We start from the raw sequence: 20503 nt of genomic DNA on the forward strand, positions 1-20503 counted from the left end.
GATGAAGGGGCTAATTTTATATGCATTGCTGTCCCCGTTTTGCAGGATAATCTATACCTGCAGTGCTTAATAACAGGAGCCGTTCCATTAAGACTGCTAATTGAGGAACGGAGTGAGCCAGCACCCTGATTTTTGGTGTGCAGCCTCAGTGTAACCCCCCCAAGTACACACATATTAAAAATATAACTTTGTCATAAGGGAAACATATATTTTTGATAAAGTGCCTTTCTGTTGCAGTTTTAAAATGTACAGGCAGGATGCTATTGTTTCTGCCTGCCTTTGTAATGCATTAAGGAACAAATGTTTTGCATACCAGAACCAAATGTTTTGACACCTATGAGCTGGGTCACTTGCCTATGCAAGCTTCAAAGCTAGCCTGCTAGGCCCACAGCTGTAAGTCTCTCTGGAAGTTGCATATCAAAAGACCCAGAGTAAGGGGTGTGACGATAGCCTGTCACAGGTATTAAGGTTACACAAATCACTGGGTTGAACTGAACGAGACTTATATATAATAAAGTATATTTATTCCTTTGGATAGGTGAAGACACGAATAATACAGTAACAGACAAGAAGTACACTTACTTTGGGGATGGGGGCTGAGAAGTATGAAGCATAGCAATTCTCTCGCAATCAAGTAACATTCAGATGATATCAGAAAACCAAGGATAAAGGGTGGACAACAGTTTATAAACTTTTTGTGCCCTATCCTTAACATTGAGTACAGTGGATTGGTCTTCAATTAACTCTAGCCACTCATTAACGTGGGAACACATTTTGACACATGCCCCCCTGCTAGTTGGTACATGCGCAGTAGAGCTCTGGGGTCTCATTTCTGTAACCCCTCCTCTGCATCAGGAATGCCAGCTAGTCTACCAGTTTGGGTTTCTGGCAGGATATTCTTTGTTGTGAAGTGTGAAATGGAACACTTGAAGACTGCTCTGGTTTGAGTAATCTCCACCCTCATTCAAACAGTGGAGGTGACAAAATCCTTTGAACCATACTTAAGTCCTAGACATTGGGTCGCCTTTCTGGCCATATGCTACCCTGGTATGCAAAGGAATTTCCTCTGGGTTTTACCCATACCTTGGAACACAGTATGAAAGATAAAACATAAACATATTAAAATATCCAGTTCCGTTGGGTCCAGCAGGTCCAAACTTCCCAGTTCTCAATGCCGGAACTGGGACACCCTATGGTCCAATTTGCGACTTGCTACGACCTTCGGAACCGAAGATACACTAATTCACTTAAAACCGTTTCTCATTTTAATACAAAAATCTCCGCTGTAAATTAAATCACGTTTTTTCACAAAATCCCCATTGAAAACAACGGGCTCCGCCGCCATAGACTTTCAATGGCAAACCGCCGCCGTTGGCGGCTAAGGGAATCCGCCGCCATAGACTTTCAACGGGGCGACGCCGCCGTTGAAGTCAATGGGAGTTTTCCGCCATAGCCGGTCAATGGAGATTGGCCACCATTGGAGTCTATAGGAAAAGTCCCGAACTTTCAAGGGGGTCCATACTCCGTCGGGTTGGTCCAAGAGGGTCAAGGATGGTTCTGCAGCGATGCCGGAGCAGTGACTACAGATACCCCAAACTCTGATCCTCTGGACCCTCCGGAACCGGAGCTATGGATTACCAAATTTCAGCTTTTGACACTTTGCCGTTTTCCTGAGCCGTTTCTGCCGTCGCCATTGGAACCTATGGCGCGACCCGCTCTTCTCGGTTCGACCCTTATCAGGGGTCCAGGATACGGGGACCCGGTTGTGGTCAAGTGGGGGGAGGTCTAGGAACTAGGGGCAGAAAGAATTTTATTTCTAGGTGCTCTAGAACTGTTTATTCCCACGCCACTTATCGTTGAACTTGACTTGTTAAGTAATCAAAGCTCTCCTATTGAAAATGTATCCGCTTTGCGGTTAAGCGGTTTGGACGGCAGCCAACTCGTTCCTGGAAAGCTCTTTCGAAGATTCTCCATTGAAGTCAATGGGCCCATTGACTTACAATGGGAAACCGCTGCTCTCCCTCTTGGACGCCATCTGCTGGTCTTCTCAGGAAACAGGACTCAACAGCAAGATTCGCCATTGAAACACATGGAGCCTCAATGGCGGCCTATGGGAGCCTGCAAAATGGTGCCTGAAAAGGCGGGAAAATTACACAAAGGGCTATAATCACTAAACAACTATTAACCCTTGTGCTCCCGGATGGATCCTAGTGTGTGTGTGATGCAGTCACTGATTAAACCAGATGTTACAATAAAACAGGGGAACAGGGGAATACACATTTACATGTCATAACAAGGGTTAAATCACAGTTCTGGACCTCAGCCCAGTTAACCCCTTGTATCCCTGGTGATGCCAGGGGATGGCAAAATGGGGTGTAACCCCTTTAATCCCGGGCCACCCCCTTTCTCCCTCTACAAGGGGGGTGTGAATTGGCCAGATGGATGCTAAATAGGACATCCTGGTGACCATTTGTGCTTGCTCACATCCCGAGTTCCCCCTTCCAGCCTGAGAGGGGCCAGGTAGAGAGGGGAGTGCACCTATGCTAAGTAGCCAAGGTGGCGTTGTCGCACATGCTCTGTGTGAACAGGAAATCCCTAGTGCCCACTCTCCAAACTGTGGGCAAGTAGGTGACTGGGGAATGATTACTTTCCCACGAGGGGGATTGGGTGGGTATGTTGGCAATAGGCTTCCAAATCCTATATACATCCCACCCAGGCTATCCCGATTGGCTTTTCGTCTTTCGTTTTTTTCATTCTACCATGTGAGCAGAGAAGAACAGCAGCACATTCCCGGAACTCAAAGAGTCTTATTACATTGGAACCAAGGACAAAACTCTGCGTTAGGACACTGTAATTGCTGGGGGTTATTTGATTAACCCCAACGGACCAGAAAAGACTTTGCACATTCACAGAAGGATTGGGCTGGCAATTTATGCCCTTGCAAATGGACTACATTTTAAAGGACAATCTTCTGGTGCTTTGCACCTTTCTGGGCATTATCCTCTGTTTCTCTACCCGTGAGTGTAATTATTAAGTTTATTCTGCAGTTGTCGTGTGTTTGCCTATCAAGGGAATAAATCTCAGTTTATTTTGCTCAACCTGTTCTGCTCAATCAGGATCCACGAAATATAAATGTGTTTTTAAATGCGTCTCCCGTGGACAGGAGGTATATCCCTATGGGTACGGCACGGTGACACCCTGCGGTCACTCTGCGTATTACAGGAGGTATATCCCTATGGGTACGGCACAGTGACACCCTGCGGTCACTGTGTGTATTACAGGAGGTATATCCCTATGGGTACGGCACAGTGACGGTGACACCCTGCGGTCACTGTATTACAGGAGATATATCCCTATCTGTATGGCACAGTGACGGTGACACTCTGCGGTCACTGTGTGTATTACAGGAGGTATATCCCTATGGGTACGGCACGGTGACACCCTGTGGTCACTGTGTGTATTGCAGGAGGTATATCCCTATGGGTACGGCACAGTGACACCCTGCGGTCACTGTGTGTATTACAGGAGGTATATCCCTATGGGTACGGCACAGTGACGGTGACACCCTGCGGTCACTGTGTATATTACAGGAGGTATATCCCTATGGGTACGGCACGGTGACACCCTGCGGTCACTGTGTGTATTACAGGAGGTATATCCCTATGGGTACGGCACGGTGACACCCTGCGGTCACTGTGTGTATTACAGGAGATATATCCCTATGGGTACGGCACGGTGACACCCTGCGGTCACTGTGTGTATTACAGGAGGTATATCCCTATGGGTACGGCACGGTGACACCCTGCGGTCACTGTGTGTATTACAGGAGATATATCCCTATGGGTACGGCACGGTGACACCCTGCGGTCACTGTGTGTATTACAGGAGGTATATCCCTATGGGTACGGCACGGTGACACCCTGCGGTCACTGTGTATTACAGGAGGTATATCCCTATGGGTACGGCACAGTGACGGTGACACCCTGCGGTCACTGTGTGTATTACAGGAGGTATATCCCTATGGGTACGGCACGGTGACACCCTGCGGTCACTGTGCGTATTACAGGAGGTATATCCCTATGGGTACGGCACAGTGACGGTGACACCCTGCGGTCACTGTGTGTATTAGAGGAGGTATATCCCTATGGGTACGGCACAGTGACGGTGACACCCTGCGGTCACTGTGTGTATTACAGGAGGTATATCCCTATGGGTACGGCAGTGACGGTGACACCCTGCGATCACTGTGTGTATTACAGGAGGTATATCCCTATGGGTACGGCACAGTGACACCCTGTGGTCACTGTGTGTATTACAGGAGGTATATCCCTATGGGTACGGCACAGTGACGGTGACACCCTGCGGTCACTGTGTGTATTACAGGAGGTATATCCCTATGGGTACGGCACAGTGACACCCTGCGATCACTGTGTGTATTACAGGAGGTATATCCCTATGGGTACGGCACAGTGACGGTGACACCCTGCGGTCACTGTGTATATTACAGGAGGTATATCCCTATGGGTACGGCACAGTGACGGTGACACCCTGTGGTCACTGTGTGTATTACAGGAGGTATATCCCTATGGGTACCGCACAGTGACACCCTGCGGTCACTGTGTGTATTACAGGAGGTATATCCCTATTGGTACGGCACAGTGACAGTGACACCCTGCGGTCACTGTGCGTATTACAGGAGGTATATCCCTATGGGTACGGCACAGTGACGGTGACATCCTGTGGTCACTGTGCGTATTACAGGAGGTATATCCCTATGGGTACGGCACAGTGACGGTGACATCCTGTGGTCACTGTGTGTATTACAGGAGGTATATCCCTATGGGTACGGCACAGTGACGGTGACACCCTGCGGTCACTGTGTGTATTACAGGAGGTATATGTGACGGTAGGGAGGGTTTGGCCCGGGGTTAACGGGGTTACACCCCAAGGGCCCCCCTCTAACCTCGCCAGGGAGACAAGGGGTTAACTGGGCTGAGGCCCAGAAATGTGATTTTACCCTTGTTATAACCTGTAAATGTATTCTCCCCTGTTTCCCTGTCCCATTGTAATGTCTGGGTTAATCAGTGTTTGCATAACACACACACTGGATCATCAGGGGTTAATAAGCTACAGTTTAAGGAAATTCCATTGTATCTTGTCTTTTCAGGAAAGTTGGACTTCAAAGGGCTTAATTAAAGTTGAGTGTGAAAAGAGAAGGTTTTAGAACCCCACATGATAGATGCAGATGGGGGAATGCAAGCTTTTGCCTAAATATTGGTTCTCTGTGTTTTAAAACTGCAATGCATTTGGTTTGTCCTGGGATTTAAACCCAGGTTGGTGACAAAAGGCAGTGCTGAATAAACAGTTACCTGAAAACTGGTATTTTGGTAACGGAGTAAGCCAGGACCCTGAGCCTTGGGGTACAGCCTCTGGGTCATCCCCCAAGTACACACATATTAAAAATATAACTTTGTCATAAGAGGGACATATATTTTTGATAAAGTGACTTTTTGCAGTTTTTGAAATACACAGGCAGAATGCTAATGGTGTGCTAATGTACAGGCAGAATGCCTGCCTTTGTAATGCATGAGGAACCAAATGGTGCCTCATATGAGTCTATTCACGTTTGATAGTCACTGGAAGTGTATATCAACAGAGAGGTGTGATACATCGCCCTGATCAATAGGTAACTGACCTAATTGGTTATGCGAAAAGCTACAAGCCGGCTTCAAAAGGTTTTATTGATGGGGCCAGGGGGGGGGCTACCCCAAACAGGATATCTGAATTGGTGTCCTTATTAAATATAAGAATATTATGAGATGTCCTTGGCTGAAAAGGATAAGAGTTACATATTTGTAATCGTGGGATTTAGCATATCTTTGGGAGTCTAAACACTGTATATGTACCTGCTGCTAAATGCCAGATATTAATATCTCTATTAATTTTCATATTACACTGTAATTTTTGGTCTCTCTGCGAGCGTCAGGTGTCAAGGATTGCATTAATATATCTCACCTGACTGTGTGTATTACGGAACGGAAGTTATGCAATGATTTGCAGTAAATATGAAATTTTGGTTGAGTTCTGAGAAACTGCAACCCCCTGCTATGATAACGAGCAGGAATGACAAGCCTGGTCATCAAAGGCTAAGTGGCTAATTGCTTATGCTTGGCCCAACGGACAAAAGGAATTAGCCAGAGTAAGTGTGACTTTTCACACTGACCATGGAATTCCAAACCGAGCTTCAAAAGCTTCAAAGGGGATTTTACTAGACGGCACGGAGCCGTAAACTGGGAAAGAGGGGGTTAAAATGATATATAAGTCAGAACCACCTTTTACTCATGGTTCTTCATCTTGTTCATGCAAATGATCTTCATGCATGCATGTGAACTGCCTGTTTTGCTGTGATGTCAACTGAAATATGGGAGAAGTGGCCAGTCTCTAATCCTGCTGGCTTTCTTGCCATAATCTTTAAGTAAGTGTCTATATTTTGCCTGTTATTTGTACATATTTGCTGTGTTCACCTTTATCAAGGAATAAAATCACTTTATTATATCTTAAGTCTCGTCCCAGTTCAAACCCAGGTATACATATATTTATATATAGTTTTGGTGTAAATTACAACTTGTCACAAGCTACCGTGACAGTATATCCCTATGGGTAAGGCACGGTGACGGTGACACCCTGCGGTCACTGTGTGTATTACAGGAGGTATATTCCTATGGGTACGGCACAGTTACGGTGACACCCTGCGGTTAGTACTCACCTGATGCGGCGGCCATGGCCTGCTGGGTAATTTGGTGAGATATGGCGTGCATGAACTCGGGAGGTAATCCGGGCATGTGTATGTGAGTTCCGCCTACAATACAGGAACCGCACCCCGTTATCCCCCATTACTGTCCCCCCTATAACCGCACCCCGTTATCCCCATTACTGTCCCCCTATAACCGCACCCCGTTATCCCCATTACTGTCCCCCTATAACCGCACCCCGTTAACCCCATTACTGTCCCCCTATAACCGCATCCCGTTATCCCCCATTACTGTCCCCCCTATAACCGCACCCCGTTATCTCCATTACTGTCCCCCTATAACCGCACCCCGTTATCCCCCATTACTGTCCCCCCTATAACCGCACCCCGTTATCTCCATTACTGTCCCCCTATAACCGCACCCCGTTATCCCCATTACTGTCCCCCTATAACCGCACCCCGTTATCCCCATTACTGTCCCCCTATAACCGCACCCCGTTATCCCCCATTACTGTCCCCCCTATAACCGCACCCCGTTATCCCCATTACTGTCCCCCCTATAACCGCACCCCGTTATCCCCCATTACTGTCCCCCCTATAACCGCACCCCGTTATCCCCATTACTGACCCCCTATAATCGCACCCCGTTATCCCCATTACTGTCCCCCTATAACCGCACCCCGTTAACCCCATTAGTGTCCCCCTATAACCGCACCCCGTTATCCCCCATTACTGTCCCCCCTATAACCGCACCCCGTTATCCCCATTACTGTCCCCCTATAATCGCACCCGTTATCCCCATTACTGTCCCCCTATAACCGCACCCCGTTATCCCCATTACTGTCCCCCTATAACCGCACCCCGTTATCCCCATTACTGTCCCCCTATAACCGCACCCCGTTAGCCCCATTACTGTCCCCCTATAACCGCACCCCGTTAATCCCCCATTACTGCCCCCCTATAACCGCACCCCGTTATCCCCATTACTGCCCCCCTATAACCGCACCCCGTTATCCCCATTACTGCCCCCCTATAACCGCACCCCGTTATCCCCATTACTGCCCCCTATAACCGCACCCCGTTATCCCCATTACTGCCCCCCTATAACCGCACCCCGTTATCCCCCATTACTGTCCCCCCTATAACCGCACCCCGTTATCCCCCATTACTGTTCCCCCTATAACCGCACCCCGTTATCCCCATTACTGCTCCCCTATAACCGCACCCCGTTATCCCCCATTACTGTCCCCCCTATAACCGCACCCCGTTATCCCCCATTACTGTCCCCCTATAACCGCACCCCGTTATCCCCCATTACTGTCCCCCCTATAACCGCACCCCGTTATCCCCCATTACTGTCCCCCCTATAACCGCACCCCGTTATCCCCATTAATGTCCCCCCTATAACCGCACCCCGTTATCCCCCATTACTGTCCCCCTATAACCGCACCCCGTTATCCCCATTACTGTCCCCCCTATAACCGCTCCCCGTTATCCCCCATTACTGTCCCCCCTATAACCGCACCCCGTTATCCCCATTACTGTCCCCCCTATAACCGCACCCCGTTATCCCCATTACTGTCCCCCCTATAACCGCACCCCGTTATCCCCCATTACTGTCCCCTCTATAACCGCACCCCGTTATCCCCATTACTGTCCCCCTATAACCGCACCCCGTTATCCCCATTACTGTCCCCCTATAACCGCACCCCGTTATCCCCATTACTGTCCCCCCTATAACCGCACCCCGTTATCCCCCATTAATGTCCCCCCTATAACCGCACCCCGTTATCCCCATTACTGTCCCCCTATAACCGCACCCCGTTATCCCCATTACTGTCCCCCTATAACCGCACCCCGTTATCCCCATTACTGTCCCCCCTATAACCGCACCCCGTTATCCCCATTAATGTCCCCCCTATAACCGCACCCCGTTATCCCCATTACTGTCCCCCCTATAACCGCACCCCGTTATCCCCATTACTGTCCCCCTATAACCGCACCCCGTTAGCCCCATTACTGTCCCCCTATAACCGCACCCCGTTAATCCCCCATTACTGCCCCCCCTATAACCGCACCCCGTTATCCCCATTACTGCCCCCCTATAACCGCACCCCGTTATCCCCATTACTGCCCCCCTATAACCGCACCCCGTTATCCCCATTACTGCCCCCTATAAACCGCACCCCGTTATCCCCATTACTGCCCCCCTATAACCGCACCCCGTTATCCCCCATTACTGTCCCCCCTATAACCGCACCCCGTTATCCCCCATTACTGTTCCCCCTATAACCGCACCCCGTTATCCCCATTACTGTCCCCCCTATAACCGCACCCCGTTATCCCCATTACTGTCCCCCCTATAATCGCACCCCGTTATCCCCATTACTGTCCCCCCTATAATCGCACCCCGTTATCCCCCATTACTGTCCCCCCTATAACCGCACCCCGTTATCCCCCATTACTGTCCCCGCTATAACCGCACCCCGTTATCCCCCATTACTGTCCCCCTATAACCGCACCCAGTTATCCCCCATTACTGTCCCCCCTATAACCGCACACCGTTATTCCCCATTAATGTCCCCCCTATACCCGCACCCCGTTATCCCCATTACTGTCCCCCTATAACCGCACCCCGTTATCCCCATTACTGTCCCCCCTAAAACCTCACCCCATTATCCCCCATTACTGTCCCCCCTATAACCGCACCCCGTTATCCCCCATTACTGTCCCCCCCTATAACCGCACCCCGTTATCCCCCATTACTGTCCCCCTATAACCGCACCCCGTTATCCCCCATTTCTGTCCCCTCTATAACCGCACCCCGTTATCCCCATTACTGTCCCCCTATAACCGCACCCCGTTATCCCCATTACTGTCCCCCTATAACCGCACCCCGTTAGCCCCATTACTGTCCCCCCTATAACCGCACCCCGTTAATCCCCCATTACTGTTCCCCTATAACCGCACCCCGTTATCCCCCATTACTGTCCCCCTATAACCGCACCCCGTTATCCCCCATTACTGTCCCCCCTATAACCGCACCCCGTTATCCCCATTACTGTCCCCCCTATAACCGCACCCCGTTATCCCCCATTACTGTCCCCCCTATAACCGCACCCAGTTATCCCCATTACTGCCCCCCTATAACCGCATGCATTACTATCGCTGCGGGGGGTCTCACCGTGTCCGGCGGTGGGAGGGGGGAGGCTTGTAGGGCCTCCGGATCCCGAATCTGAGGGACAGAGAAGAAACCGGTTATTCCCTGAGAGACAGCGGCAGAGCACAGGGGAGAGTAGTGACCGAGGTCACACAGAGTCAGCGGCAGAGCACAGGGGAGAGGAGTGACCGAGGTCACACAGAGACAGCGGCAGAGCAAAGGAGAGAGGAGTGACCGAGGTCACACAGAGACAGCGGCAGAGCACAGGAGAGAGGAGTGACCGAGGTCACACAGAGTCAGCGGCAGAGCACAGGAGAGAGGAGTGACCGAGGTCACACAGAGTCAGCGGCAGAGCACAGGGGAGAGAGGAGTGACCGAGGTCACACAGAGACAGCGGCAGAGCACAGGAGAGAGGAGTGACCGAGGTCACACAGAGACAGCGGCAGAGCACAGGAGAGGGGGAGTGACCGAGGTCACACAGAGACAGCGGCAGAGCACAGGGGAGAGGAGTGACTGAGGTCACACAGAGAGTCAGCGGCAAAGCACAGGAGAGAGGAGTGACTGAGGTCACAAAGAGACAGCGGCAGAGCACAGGGGAGGGGGAGTGTCCGAGATCACACAGAGAGACAGCGGCAGAGCACAGGAGAGAGGAGTGTCCAAGATCACAGAGTGTCAGCGGCAGAGCACAGGAGGGGGGGAGTGACCGAGGTCACACAGAGACAGCGGCAGAGCACAGGAGAGAGGAGTGACCGAGGTCACACAGAGAGACAGCGGCAGAGCACAGGGGAGAGGAGTGACCGAGGTCACACAGAGTCAGCGGCAGAGCACAGGGGAGAGGAGTGACCGAGGTCACACAGAGTCAGCGGCAGAGCACAGGGGAGAGGAGTGACTGAGGTCACACAGAGAGACAGCGGCAGAGCACAGGAGGGGGGGAGTGACTGAGGTCACACAGAGACAGCGGCAGAGCACAGGAGAGAGGAGTGACCGAGGTCACATAGAGTCAGCGGCAGAGCACAGGAGGGGGGGAGTGACTGAGGTCACACAGAGACAGCGGCAGAGCACAGGAGGGGGGGAGTGACCGAGGTCACACAGAAACAGCGGCAGAGCACAGGAGAGGGGAGTGTCCGAGGTCACACAGAGAGACAGTGGCAGAGCACAGGAGAAGGGGGGAGTGACCAAGGTCACACAGAGAGACAGCGGCAGAGCACAGGAGAGGGGAGTGACCGAGGTCACACAGAGACAGCGGCAGAGCACAGGAGTGGGGGAGTGACCGAGTTCACACAGACAGCGGCAGAGCACAGGAGAAGGGGGGAGTGACCGAGGTCACACAGACAGCGGCAGAGCACAGGAGAGGGGGAGTGACTGAGGTCACTGTGGCGAAAATGGGGGGTAATCAGCGCATTAATAAAGGCAGTGGGCTCGGCTGGTTACCCCTATTTCGTATTGGGGATGAAGGGGTTAATATTATATGCTGTTCCCCTTTTAAGACTGCTAATTTAGGAACGGAGTGAGCCAGCACCCTGATTTTTGGGGTGCCGCCTCAGTGTAATCCCCCAAGTACACACATATTAAAAATATAACTTTGTCATAAGGGAAACATACATTTTTGATGAAGTGCCTTTCTGGTGCAGTTAATATGTACCGGCAGGATGCTGTTTTTTTCTGCCTGCCTTTGTTTTGCATACCAGAACCAAATGTTTGGACACCTATGAGCTGGGTTACTTGCCTATGCATGCTTCAAAGCTAGCCTGCTAGGCCCACAGCTGTACGTCTCTCTGGAAGTTGCATATCAAAAGACCCCAGATTCATAAAGTGTCACTTAATCAGGATGTTTCTGAGTAGCAGATCCTGTTACTCATCCTAGATATTTCACACCTTGGGACCAAACTCCAGACATTGCGTCCCCAGAAATGAGTGGCCCCCTTTTTACTTAGCAGTGCTACCAAGCTGGTTACTGAGCATGCTCAGAGTTACCTGGGCTGGCTGTAGGATTTGCCCATGTGACCTGGCAGGTTCTGATAGGAGGAAGATAATTCCTTGCCAATGGGATGAGGATAATGTAACACTTCACAGGCCCTTGTCCTTAAAAAGGCCTGTACCCCTCATTCCTGTGTTATTCCTGTTTTTGCTGTTGCTGTTGTTACCTGATTTCTTCAAGCGGATAAGACTTAAGTACAGCGGCTACGATTCCAGAACGCATGGGGTTAAAAACATCGCAACAAGGAAACTTGCCCCTGCTTCAGGATTTCGTTAGCCCTGGGGATCCAAAGCGAACCCATAAAGAACCAGAAAAGACTTTGCACATTCACAGAAGGATTGGACTGGCTATTTATTTGGCAATTTGCAAATGGACTACATTTTAAAGGACAATCTTTGCACATTTCTGGACATTATCCTCTGTTTCTCTACCCGTGAGTGTAATTATTAAGTTTATTCTGCAGTTGTCGTGTGTTTGCCTATCAAGGGAATAAATCTCAGTTTATTTTGCTCAACCTGTTCTGCTCAATCAGGACCCACGAAATATAAATGTGTTATTAAGCGCGTCTCCCGTCACAGTCACACAGAGACAGTGGCAGAGCACAGGAGGGGGAGAGACTGAGGTCACACAGAGACAGTGGCAAAGCACAGGAGAGGGGAGTGTCCGAGAGGAGTGACCGAGGTCACACAGAGACAGCGGCAGAGCACAGGAGAAGGGGGGGAGTGACCAAGGCCACACAGACAGCGGCAGAGCACAGGAGAAGGGGGGAGTGACCGAGGTCACACAGAGACAGCGGCAGAGCACAGGAGAAGGGGGGAGTGACCAAGGTCACACAGACAGCGGCAGAGCACAGGAGAAGGGGGGAGTGACCAAGGTCACAGAGAGAGACAGCGGCAGAGCACAGGAGTGGGGGAGTGACCGAGGTCACACAGAGAGTCAGCGGCAGAGCAGATGGGGGGGGAGTGACCGAGGTCGCACAGAGAGGCAGCGGCAGAGGCAGATGGGGGGGGAGTGACCAAGGTCACAGAGAGAGACAGCGGCAAAGCACAGGAGTGGGGGAGTGACCGAGGTCGCACAGAGAGGCAGCGGCAGAGCACTCACCTTGGATATTCATGTGCATCATGACGACGGGCTCCACTGATTGGTGTGTGATTCGGATGAGGCGGGGCTGGGGGGCGGAGCCTGCGGTGGGCGGGGCCTGGGAAGGCGTGGCATCCCCGGGGGTTGGGGCCTGGTTCTCGGTGGGCCCTCGCGGGGGGTCGGATGTGGGGGCCGGGGTAGATGGGGGTGGTCCCATCAGGAGGAGGTCTGACCAGCGCGGGGCCCCGTTCCCCGTCATGGTGACTGTGGTCCCTACGTTAATCTTGGGGAGGGGGGGGAAAGAGTGAGAGAGAGGGGGAGAGAGTGAGAGAGAGGGGGAGAGAGTGAGAGAGAGGGGGGAGAGAGTGAGAGAGAGGGGGGAGAGAGTGAGAGAGAGGGGGGAGAGAGTGAGAGAGAGGGGGGAGAGAGTGAGAGAGAGGGGGGAGAGTGAGAGAGGGGGGGGGAGAGAGAGAGAGAGAGGGGGGAGAGTGAGAGAGAGAGGGGGGGAGGAGAGTGAGAGAGAGAGAGAGAGGGGGGGAGAGTGAGAGAGAGAGGGGGGGGAGAGAGTGAGAGTGGGGGGAGAGAGTGAGAGAGAGGGGGGGGGAGAGTGAGAGAGAGAGGGGGAGAGAGTGAGAGAGAGGGGGGGGAGAGAGAGTGAGAGAGGGGGGAGAGTGGAGAGGGGGGGGAGAGAGAGAGAGAGGGGTTAGAGTGAGAGAGAGGGGGAGAGAGTGAGAGAGAGGGGGGGAGAGAAGAGAGAGGGGGGGAGAGAGTGAGAGGGGGGGAGAGAGTGAGAGAGAGGGGGGAGAGAGTGAGGGGGGGAAAGAGAGGGGGGGAAGTGAGGGGGGGAGAAAGCGAGTGGGGGAGAAAGAGAGGGGGGAGAAAGAGAGGGGGAGAGAGAGAGGGGACAAAGTGAGAGGGGGGAGAGTGGCGGGAACGGAAGATGGTGTGTGACACACACTGTGTCCCCCTCTCACCTGTATTGGTATGGCCGCCTGCTGGAGAAGCATAGGCCCCGTGTAATGGGACATGGGCCGCACCACGTGCAGGTGCCGGGGGATCCGGCCGAGAGGTTACAGCGCAGGTCAGACACAGCAACCAGAGCGTTACCAAGGAGACGCAGGGACTCCCACCAGGTTCAACACCCGCTGACACTGCTCCCTCTCCTCCATCTGGGGGGGGGGGGAGAGATTAGGAGGGGGGGAGATATTAGGAGGGGGGAGAGAGATATTAGGAGGGGGAGAGAGATATTAGGAGGTGGGAGAGAGAAATTAGGAGGGGGGAGAGAGAAATTAGGAGGGGGGGAGAGAGAAATTAGGAGGGGGGGGAGAGAGATATTAGGAGGGGGAGAGAGATATTAGGAGGGGGGAGAGAGATATTAGGAGGGGAGAGATTAGGAGGGGAGAGAGAATTAGAGGGAGAGAGATATTAGGAGGGGGAGAGAGATATTAGAGGGGGAGAGAGATATTAGGAGGGGGAGAGAGATATTAGGAGGGGGAGAGAGATATTAGGAGGGGGAGAGAGATATTAGGAGGGGGAGAGAGAGATATTAGGAGGGGGAGAGAGATATTAGGAGGGGGAGAGAGATATTAGGAGGGGGAGAGAGATATTAGGAGGGGAGAGAGATATTAGGAGGGGGAGAGAGATATTAGGAGGGGGAGAGAGATATTAGGAGGGGAGAGAGATATTAGGAGGGGGAGAAGAGATATTAGGAGGGGGAGAGAGATATTAGGAGGGGAGAGATATTAGGGGAGAGAGATAGTGGGGGAGGATTACTACACACAATTCATTTTTATTCATATTAACAATAATGAAGATAAATAACATAAAATAAATAACAATGATTACAGCGGTACACACAGCGTTTGTATGAATAATGATGAATTAGTGAGGACAAAATGAATGATACGAACAACAATCAGGAAATACCAGTAACTAATAAATACACACACACATTATATATATACACACACACATTATATATATACACACACATTATATATATACACACACACATTATATATATACACACACACATTATATATATACACACACACATTATATATTACACACACACATTATATATATATATATATATATATACACACACACACACACACACATTATATATATACACACACACATTATATATATATATATATATATATACACACACACACACACACACATTATATACACACACACATTATACACACACACATTCTACACACACACATTACACACACACATTACTAATACACTGAACATTAGCATGTATTAGATACATTCTAACAATTCTACCAATTATTTAAAAATCACAAACGTTATTAATATGATTGTGACAGGGTGAAGTCAACCCCGATCAGTTATGCCTGGGAAACATATGTCTGAGCTGAGTGCTCATCCAGCACTCATAAGGGTTAACTTAGGTGGAAGCTAGCTAATCATGATGTAAGCTGACACCTGAGAGCCAGCAAGGTAGATAAAGGATCTTGTTACCAGCAGTAGCTGTCTGTCTGAGATGAGAGCACATGGATAGATGTGCTGCTAGCCAGAAGGATACAGCACACTACTTACTGCAGCAAAGTAAGATTTCTTTCATTTGTTTGCATGACTGCTTAAAAAGACTCTTACGGTTTGGGTATGGTTTAGCCAGCCAGCCTGCTAGCTAGGACTGCTGTGTAGTCAGTTTTCTCCCAACGTGGAGCAGGATTTATTTGCTTAAAGGGACAGTGTACCCGCATGTTATGTTGCTGTGGAGAAATAAAGCCACTGAACGTTTTCATTTATCCTGAAACTACACGTGTGGACTGTTCCCTGACCTCGGCTACAGGCCGTCCTGCCACAATGATATATTAGTGTTATTAATGACCTGTTGCTCTTATTTATTTAACCCCGTATTGTCCCGAATATAGTGCTAGTGTTTTTTCCCTAAAAAAGTCCTTCGGAAAAACACCTTTTATTTCTCATGTATCTGGGATGCCTCCCGAGCTGTAGGGTCGGATTATGTGCGCAGCGGCGCGATATTTGGATAATTATAATGATAGGTACGTTTTCCCCTGGGGGGGAGGGGGGGGGGAGGACTTGGACTCACGTTCTCGTAGCTGGCGGAGGCCGCGCTGCTGAGGATCTCCCGGTAACGCTGCATGAAGGGAGCCAGGCGTTCCTCACCCGCGAGAGAGACTGCAGGACTTCCACATATTCAGAGGGGGAGGGGTGGCTGCAAGAGAGAGGGGGGGTGAGAGAGCGGGAAGGAAGGGGGGCGGGCGAGGAGAGCGGGAAGGAAGGGGGGGCGAGAGCGGGAAGGAAGGGGGGGCGAGAGCGGGAAGGAAGGGGGGGCGAGAGCGGGAAGGAAGGGGGGCGAGAGCGGGAAGGAAGGGGGGGCGAGGAGCGGGAAGGAAGGGGGGGCGAGAGCGGGAAGGAAGGGGGGGCGAGAGCGGAAGGAAGGGGGGGCGAGAGAGAGAAGGAAGGGGGAGCGAGAGAGAGAAGGAAGGGGGGGCGAGAGAGAGAAGGAAGGGGGGGCGAGAGAGAGAAGGAAGGGGGGCGAGAGAGAGAAGGAAGGGGGGGGCGAGAGAGAGAAGGAAGGGGGGGCGAGAGAGAGAAGGAAGGGGTGGCGAGAGAGAGAAGGAAGGGGTGGCGAGAGAGAGAGAATGAAGGGGTGGCGAGAGAGAGAATGAAGGGGTGGCGAGAGAGAGAGAGAATGAAGGGGTGGCGAGAGAGAGAGAGAATGAAGGGGTGGCGAGAGAGAGAGAATGAAGGGGTGGCGAGAGAGAGAGAATGAAGGGGGTGGCGAGAGAGAGAGAATGAAGGGGTGGCGAGAGAGAGAATGAAGGGGGGGGCGAGAGAGAGAAGGAAGGGGTGGCGAGAGAGAGAGAAGGAAGGGGTGGCGAGAGAGAGAGAATGAAGGGGTGGCGAGAGAGAGAATGAAGGGGTGGCGAGAGAGAGAGAATGAAGGGGTGGCGAGAGAGAGAGAATGAAGGGGTGGCGAGAGAGAGAACTTACCTAGCGACTGCAGTGCCCGGCTGCCCATCTGTCGCAGCCTCTGTGGGGTCCTCAGGGGGCGTCTCTCCCTGCCAGCTTCCCCCTCAACCCTCGCTGTGTCCATGGGGCTCCGCAGCCTGCTCACTGCCAGGGTGCCCCTGTAACCCCGAGAGTGGTAGTGTCACACACTACTACACCATGTATACACAGCGCGGCAGCGGCAGTGCCAGCCTCCCCCTCACACACACTACTACACCATGTATACACAGCACAGGTACATCGCGGGCAGCGGCAGTGCCAGCCTCCCCCTCACACACACTACTACACCATGTATACACAGCACAGGTACAGCGCGGGCAGTGGCAGTGCCAGCCACCCCCTCACACACACTACTACACCATGTATACACAGCACAGGTACAGTGCGGGCAGTGCCAGCCTCCCCCTCACACACACTACTACACCATGTATACACAGCACAGGTACAGCGCGGGCAGTGCCAGCCTCCCCCTCACACACACTACTACACCATGTATATACAGCACAGGTACAGCGCGGACAGCGGCAGTGCCAGCCTCCCCCTCACACACACTACTACACCATGTATACACAGCACAGGTACAGCGCGGGCAGCGGCAGTGCCAGCCTCCCCCTCACAGACACTACTACACCATGTATACACAGCACAGGTACAGCGCGGGCAGCGGCAGTGCCAGCCTCCCCCTCACACACACTACTACACCATGTATACACAGCACAGGTGCAGCGCGGGCAGCGGCAGTGCCAGCCTCCCCTCACACACACTACTACACCATGTATACACAGCACAGGTACAGCGCGGGCAGCGGCAGTGCCAGCCTCCCCCTCACACACACTCCTACACCATGATACACAGCACAGGTACAGCGCGGGCAGAGGCAGTGCCAGCCTCCCCCTCACACACACTACTACACCATGTATACACAGCACAGGTACAGCGCGGGCAGCGGCAGTGCCAGCCTCCCCCTCACATACACTACTACACCATGTATACACAGCACAGGTACAGCGCAGACAGCGGCAGTGCCAGCCTCCCCTCACAGACACTACTACACCATGTATACACAGCGGCAGTGCCAGCCTCCCCCTCACACACACTACTACACCATGTATACACAGCGCGGGCAGCAGTAGTGCCAGCCTCCCCCTCACACACACAACTGCACCATGTATACACAGCACCGGTACAGCGCGGGCAGCGGCGGTGCCAGCCTCCCCCTCACACACACTACTACACCATGTATACACAGCACAGGTACAGCGCGGGCAGCGGCAGTGCCAGCCTCCCCCTCACACACACTACTACACCATGTATACACAGCACAGGTACAGCGCGGTCAGCGGCAGTGCCAGCCTCCCCCTCACACACACTACTACACCATGTATACACAGCACAGGTACAGCGCGGGCAGTGCCAGCCCCCCCCTCACACACACTACTACACCATGTATACACAGCACAGGTACAGCGCGGGCAGCGGCAGCCTCCCCTTCACACACACTACTACACCATGTATACACAGCACAGGTACAGCGCGGGCAGCGGCAGTGCCAGCCTCCCCCTCACACACACTAATACACCATGTATACACAGCACAGGTACAGCGCGGGTAGTGCCAGCCTCCCCCTCACACACACTACTACACCATGTATACACAGCACGGGTACAGCGCGGGCAGTGCCAGCCTCCCCTCACACACACTACTACACCATGTATACACAGCACAGGTACAGCGCGGGCAGCGGCAGTGCCAGCCTCCCCCTCACACACACTACTACACCATGTATACACAGCACAGGTACATCGCGGGCAGCGGCAGTGCCAGCCTCCCCCTCACACACACTACTACACCATGTATACACAGCACAGGTACAGTGCGGGCAGTGGCAGTGCCAGCCACCCCCTCACACACACTACTACACCATGTATACACAGCACAGGTACAGCGCGGGCAGTGCCAGCCTCCCCCTCACACACACTACTACACCATGTATATACAGCACAGGTACAGCGCGGACAGCGGCAGTGCCAGCTCCCCCTAACACACACTACTACACATGTATACACAGCACAGGTACAGCGCGGGCAGCGGCAGTGCCAGCCTCCCCCTCACAGACACTACTACACCATGTATACACAGCACAGGTACAGCGCGGGCAGCGGCAGTGCCAGCCTCCCCCTCACACACACTACTACACCATGTATACACAGCACAGGTGCAGCGCGGGCAGCGGCAGTGCCAGCCTCCCCCTCACACACACTACTACACCATGTATACACAGCACAGGTACAGCGCGGGCAGCGGCAGTGCCAGCCTCCCCCTCACACACACTACTACATCATGTATACACAGCACAGGTACAGCGCGGGCAGCGGCAGTGCCAGCCTCCCCCCTCACACACACTCCTACACCATGTATACACAGCACAGGTACAGCGCGGCAGAGGCAGTGCCAGCCTCCCCCTCACACACACTACTACACCATGTATACACAGCACAGGTACAGCGCGGGCAGCGGCAGTGCCAGCCTCCCCCTCACACACACTATATCACCATGTATACACAGCACAGGTACAGCGCGGGCAGCAGCAGTGCCAGCTCCCCCTCACATACACTACTACACCATGTATACACAGCACAGGTACAGCGCAGACAGCGGCAGTGCCAGCCTCCCCCTCACAGACACTACTACACCATGTATACACAGCGGCAGTGCCAGCCTCCCCCTCACACACACTACTACACCATGTATACACAGCGCGGGCAGCGGTAGTGCCAGCCTCCCCCTCACACACACAACTGCACCATGTATACACAGCACCGGTACAGCGCGGGCAGCGGCGGTGCCAGCCTCCCCCTCACACACACTACTACACCATGTATACACAGCACAGGTACAGCGCGGGCAGCGGCAGTGCCAGCCTCCCCCTCACACACACTACTACACCATGTATACACAGCACAGGTACAGCGCGGGCAGCGGCAGTGCCAGCCTCCCCCTCACACACACTACTACACCATGTATACACAGCACAGGTACAGCGCGGGCAGTGCCAGGCCCCCCCTCACACACACTACTACACCATGTATACACAGCACAGGTACAGCGCGGGCAGCGGGCAGCCTCCCCCTCACACACACTACTACACCATGTATACACAGCACAGGTACAGCGCGGGCAGCGGCAGTGCCAGCCTCTCCCCTCACACACACTACTACACCATGTATACACAGCACAGGTACAGCGCGGGCAGCGGCAGTGCCAGCCTCCCCCTCACACACACTACTACACCATGTATACACAGCACAGGTACAGCGCGGGCAGCGGCAGTGCCAGCCTCCCCCTCACACACTTCTACACCATGTATACACAGCACAGGTACAGCGCGGGCAGCGGCAGTGCCAGCCTCCCCCTCACACACACTAATACACCATGTATACACAGCACAGGTACAGCGCGGGCAGTGCCAGCCTCCCCCTCACACACACTACTACACCATGTATACACAGCAACAGGG

At 52.8% G+C, this 20503-nt stretch overlaps 1 protein-coding gene across 1 annotated transcript in view; it reads right to left on the reverse strand.

Moving 5' to 3' along the window:
* The window catches only part of BAG6 (BAG cochaperone 6), a gene marked incomplete at its 3' end in the record, with an annotated part of 54949 nt that overhangs the window by 34064 nt on the left and 382 nt on the right, over positions 1-20503 (reverse strand). Inside the window, 8 exon segments of the mRNA XM_075585048.1 lie at positions 6767-6859; positions 9936-9986; positions 12991-13252; positions 13944-14026; positions 14029-14093; positions 14095-14138; positions 16061-16137; positions 16140-16186. Of these exon segments, the coding sequence (XP_075441163.1) occupies positions 6767-6859; positions 9936-9986; positions 12991-13252; positions 13944-14026; positions 14029-14093; positions 14095-14138; positions 16061-16137; positions 16140-16186 (722 nt within the window).

This window comes from Ascaphus truei, unplaced genomic scaffold (assembly GCF_040206685.1).
Source record: "Ascaphus truei isolate aAscTru1 unplaced genomic scaffold, aAscTru1.hap1 HAP1_SCAFFOLD_878, whole genome shotgun sequence".
Taxonomy (NCBI): Eukaryota; Metazoa; Chordata; class Amphibia; order Anura; family Ascaphidae; genus Ascaphus; species Ascaphus truei.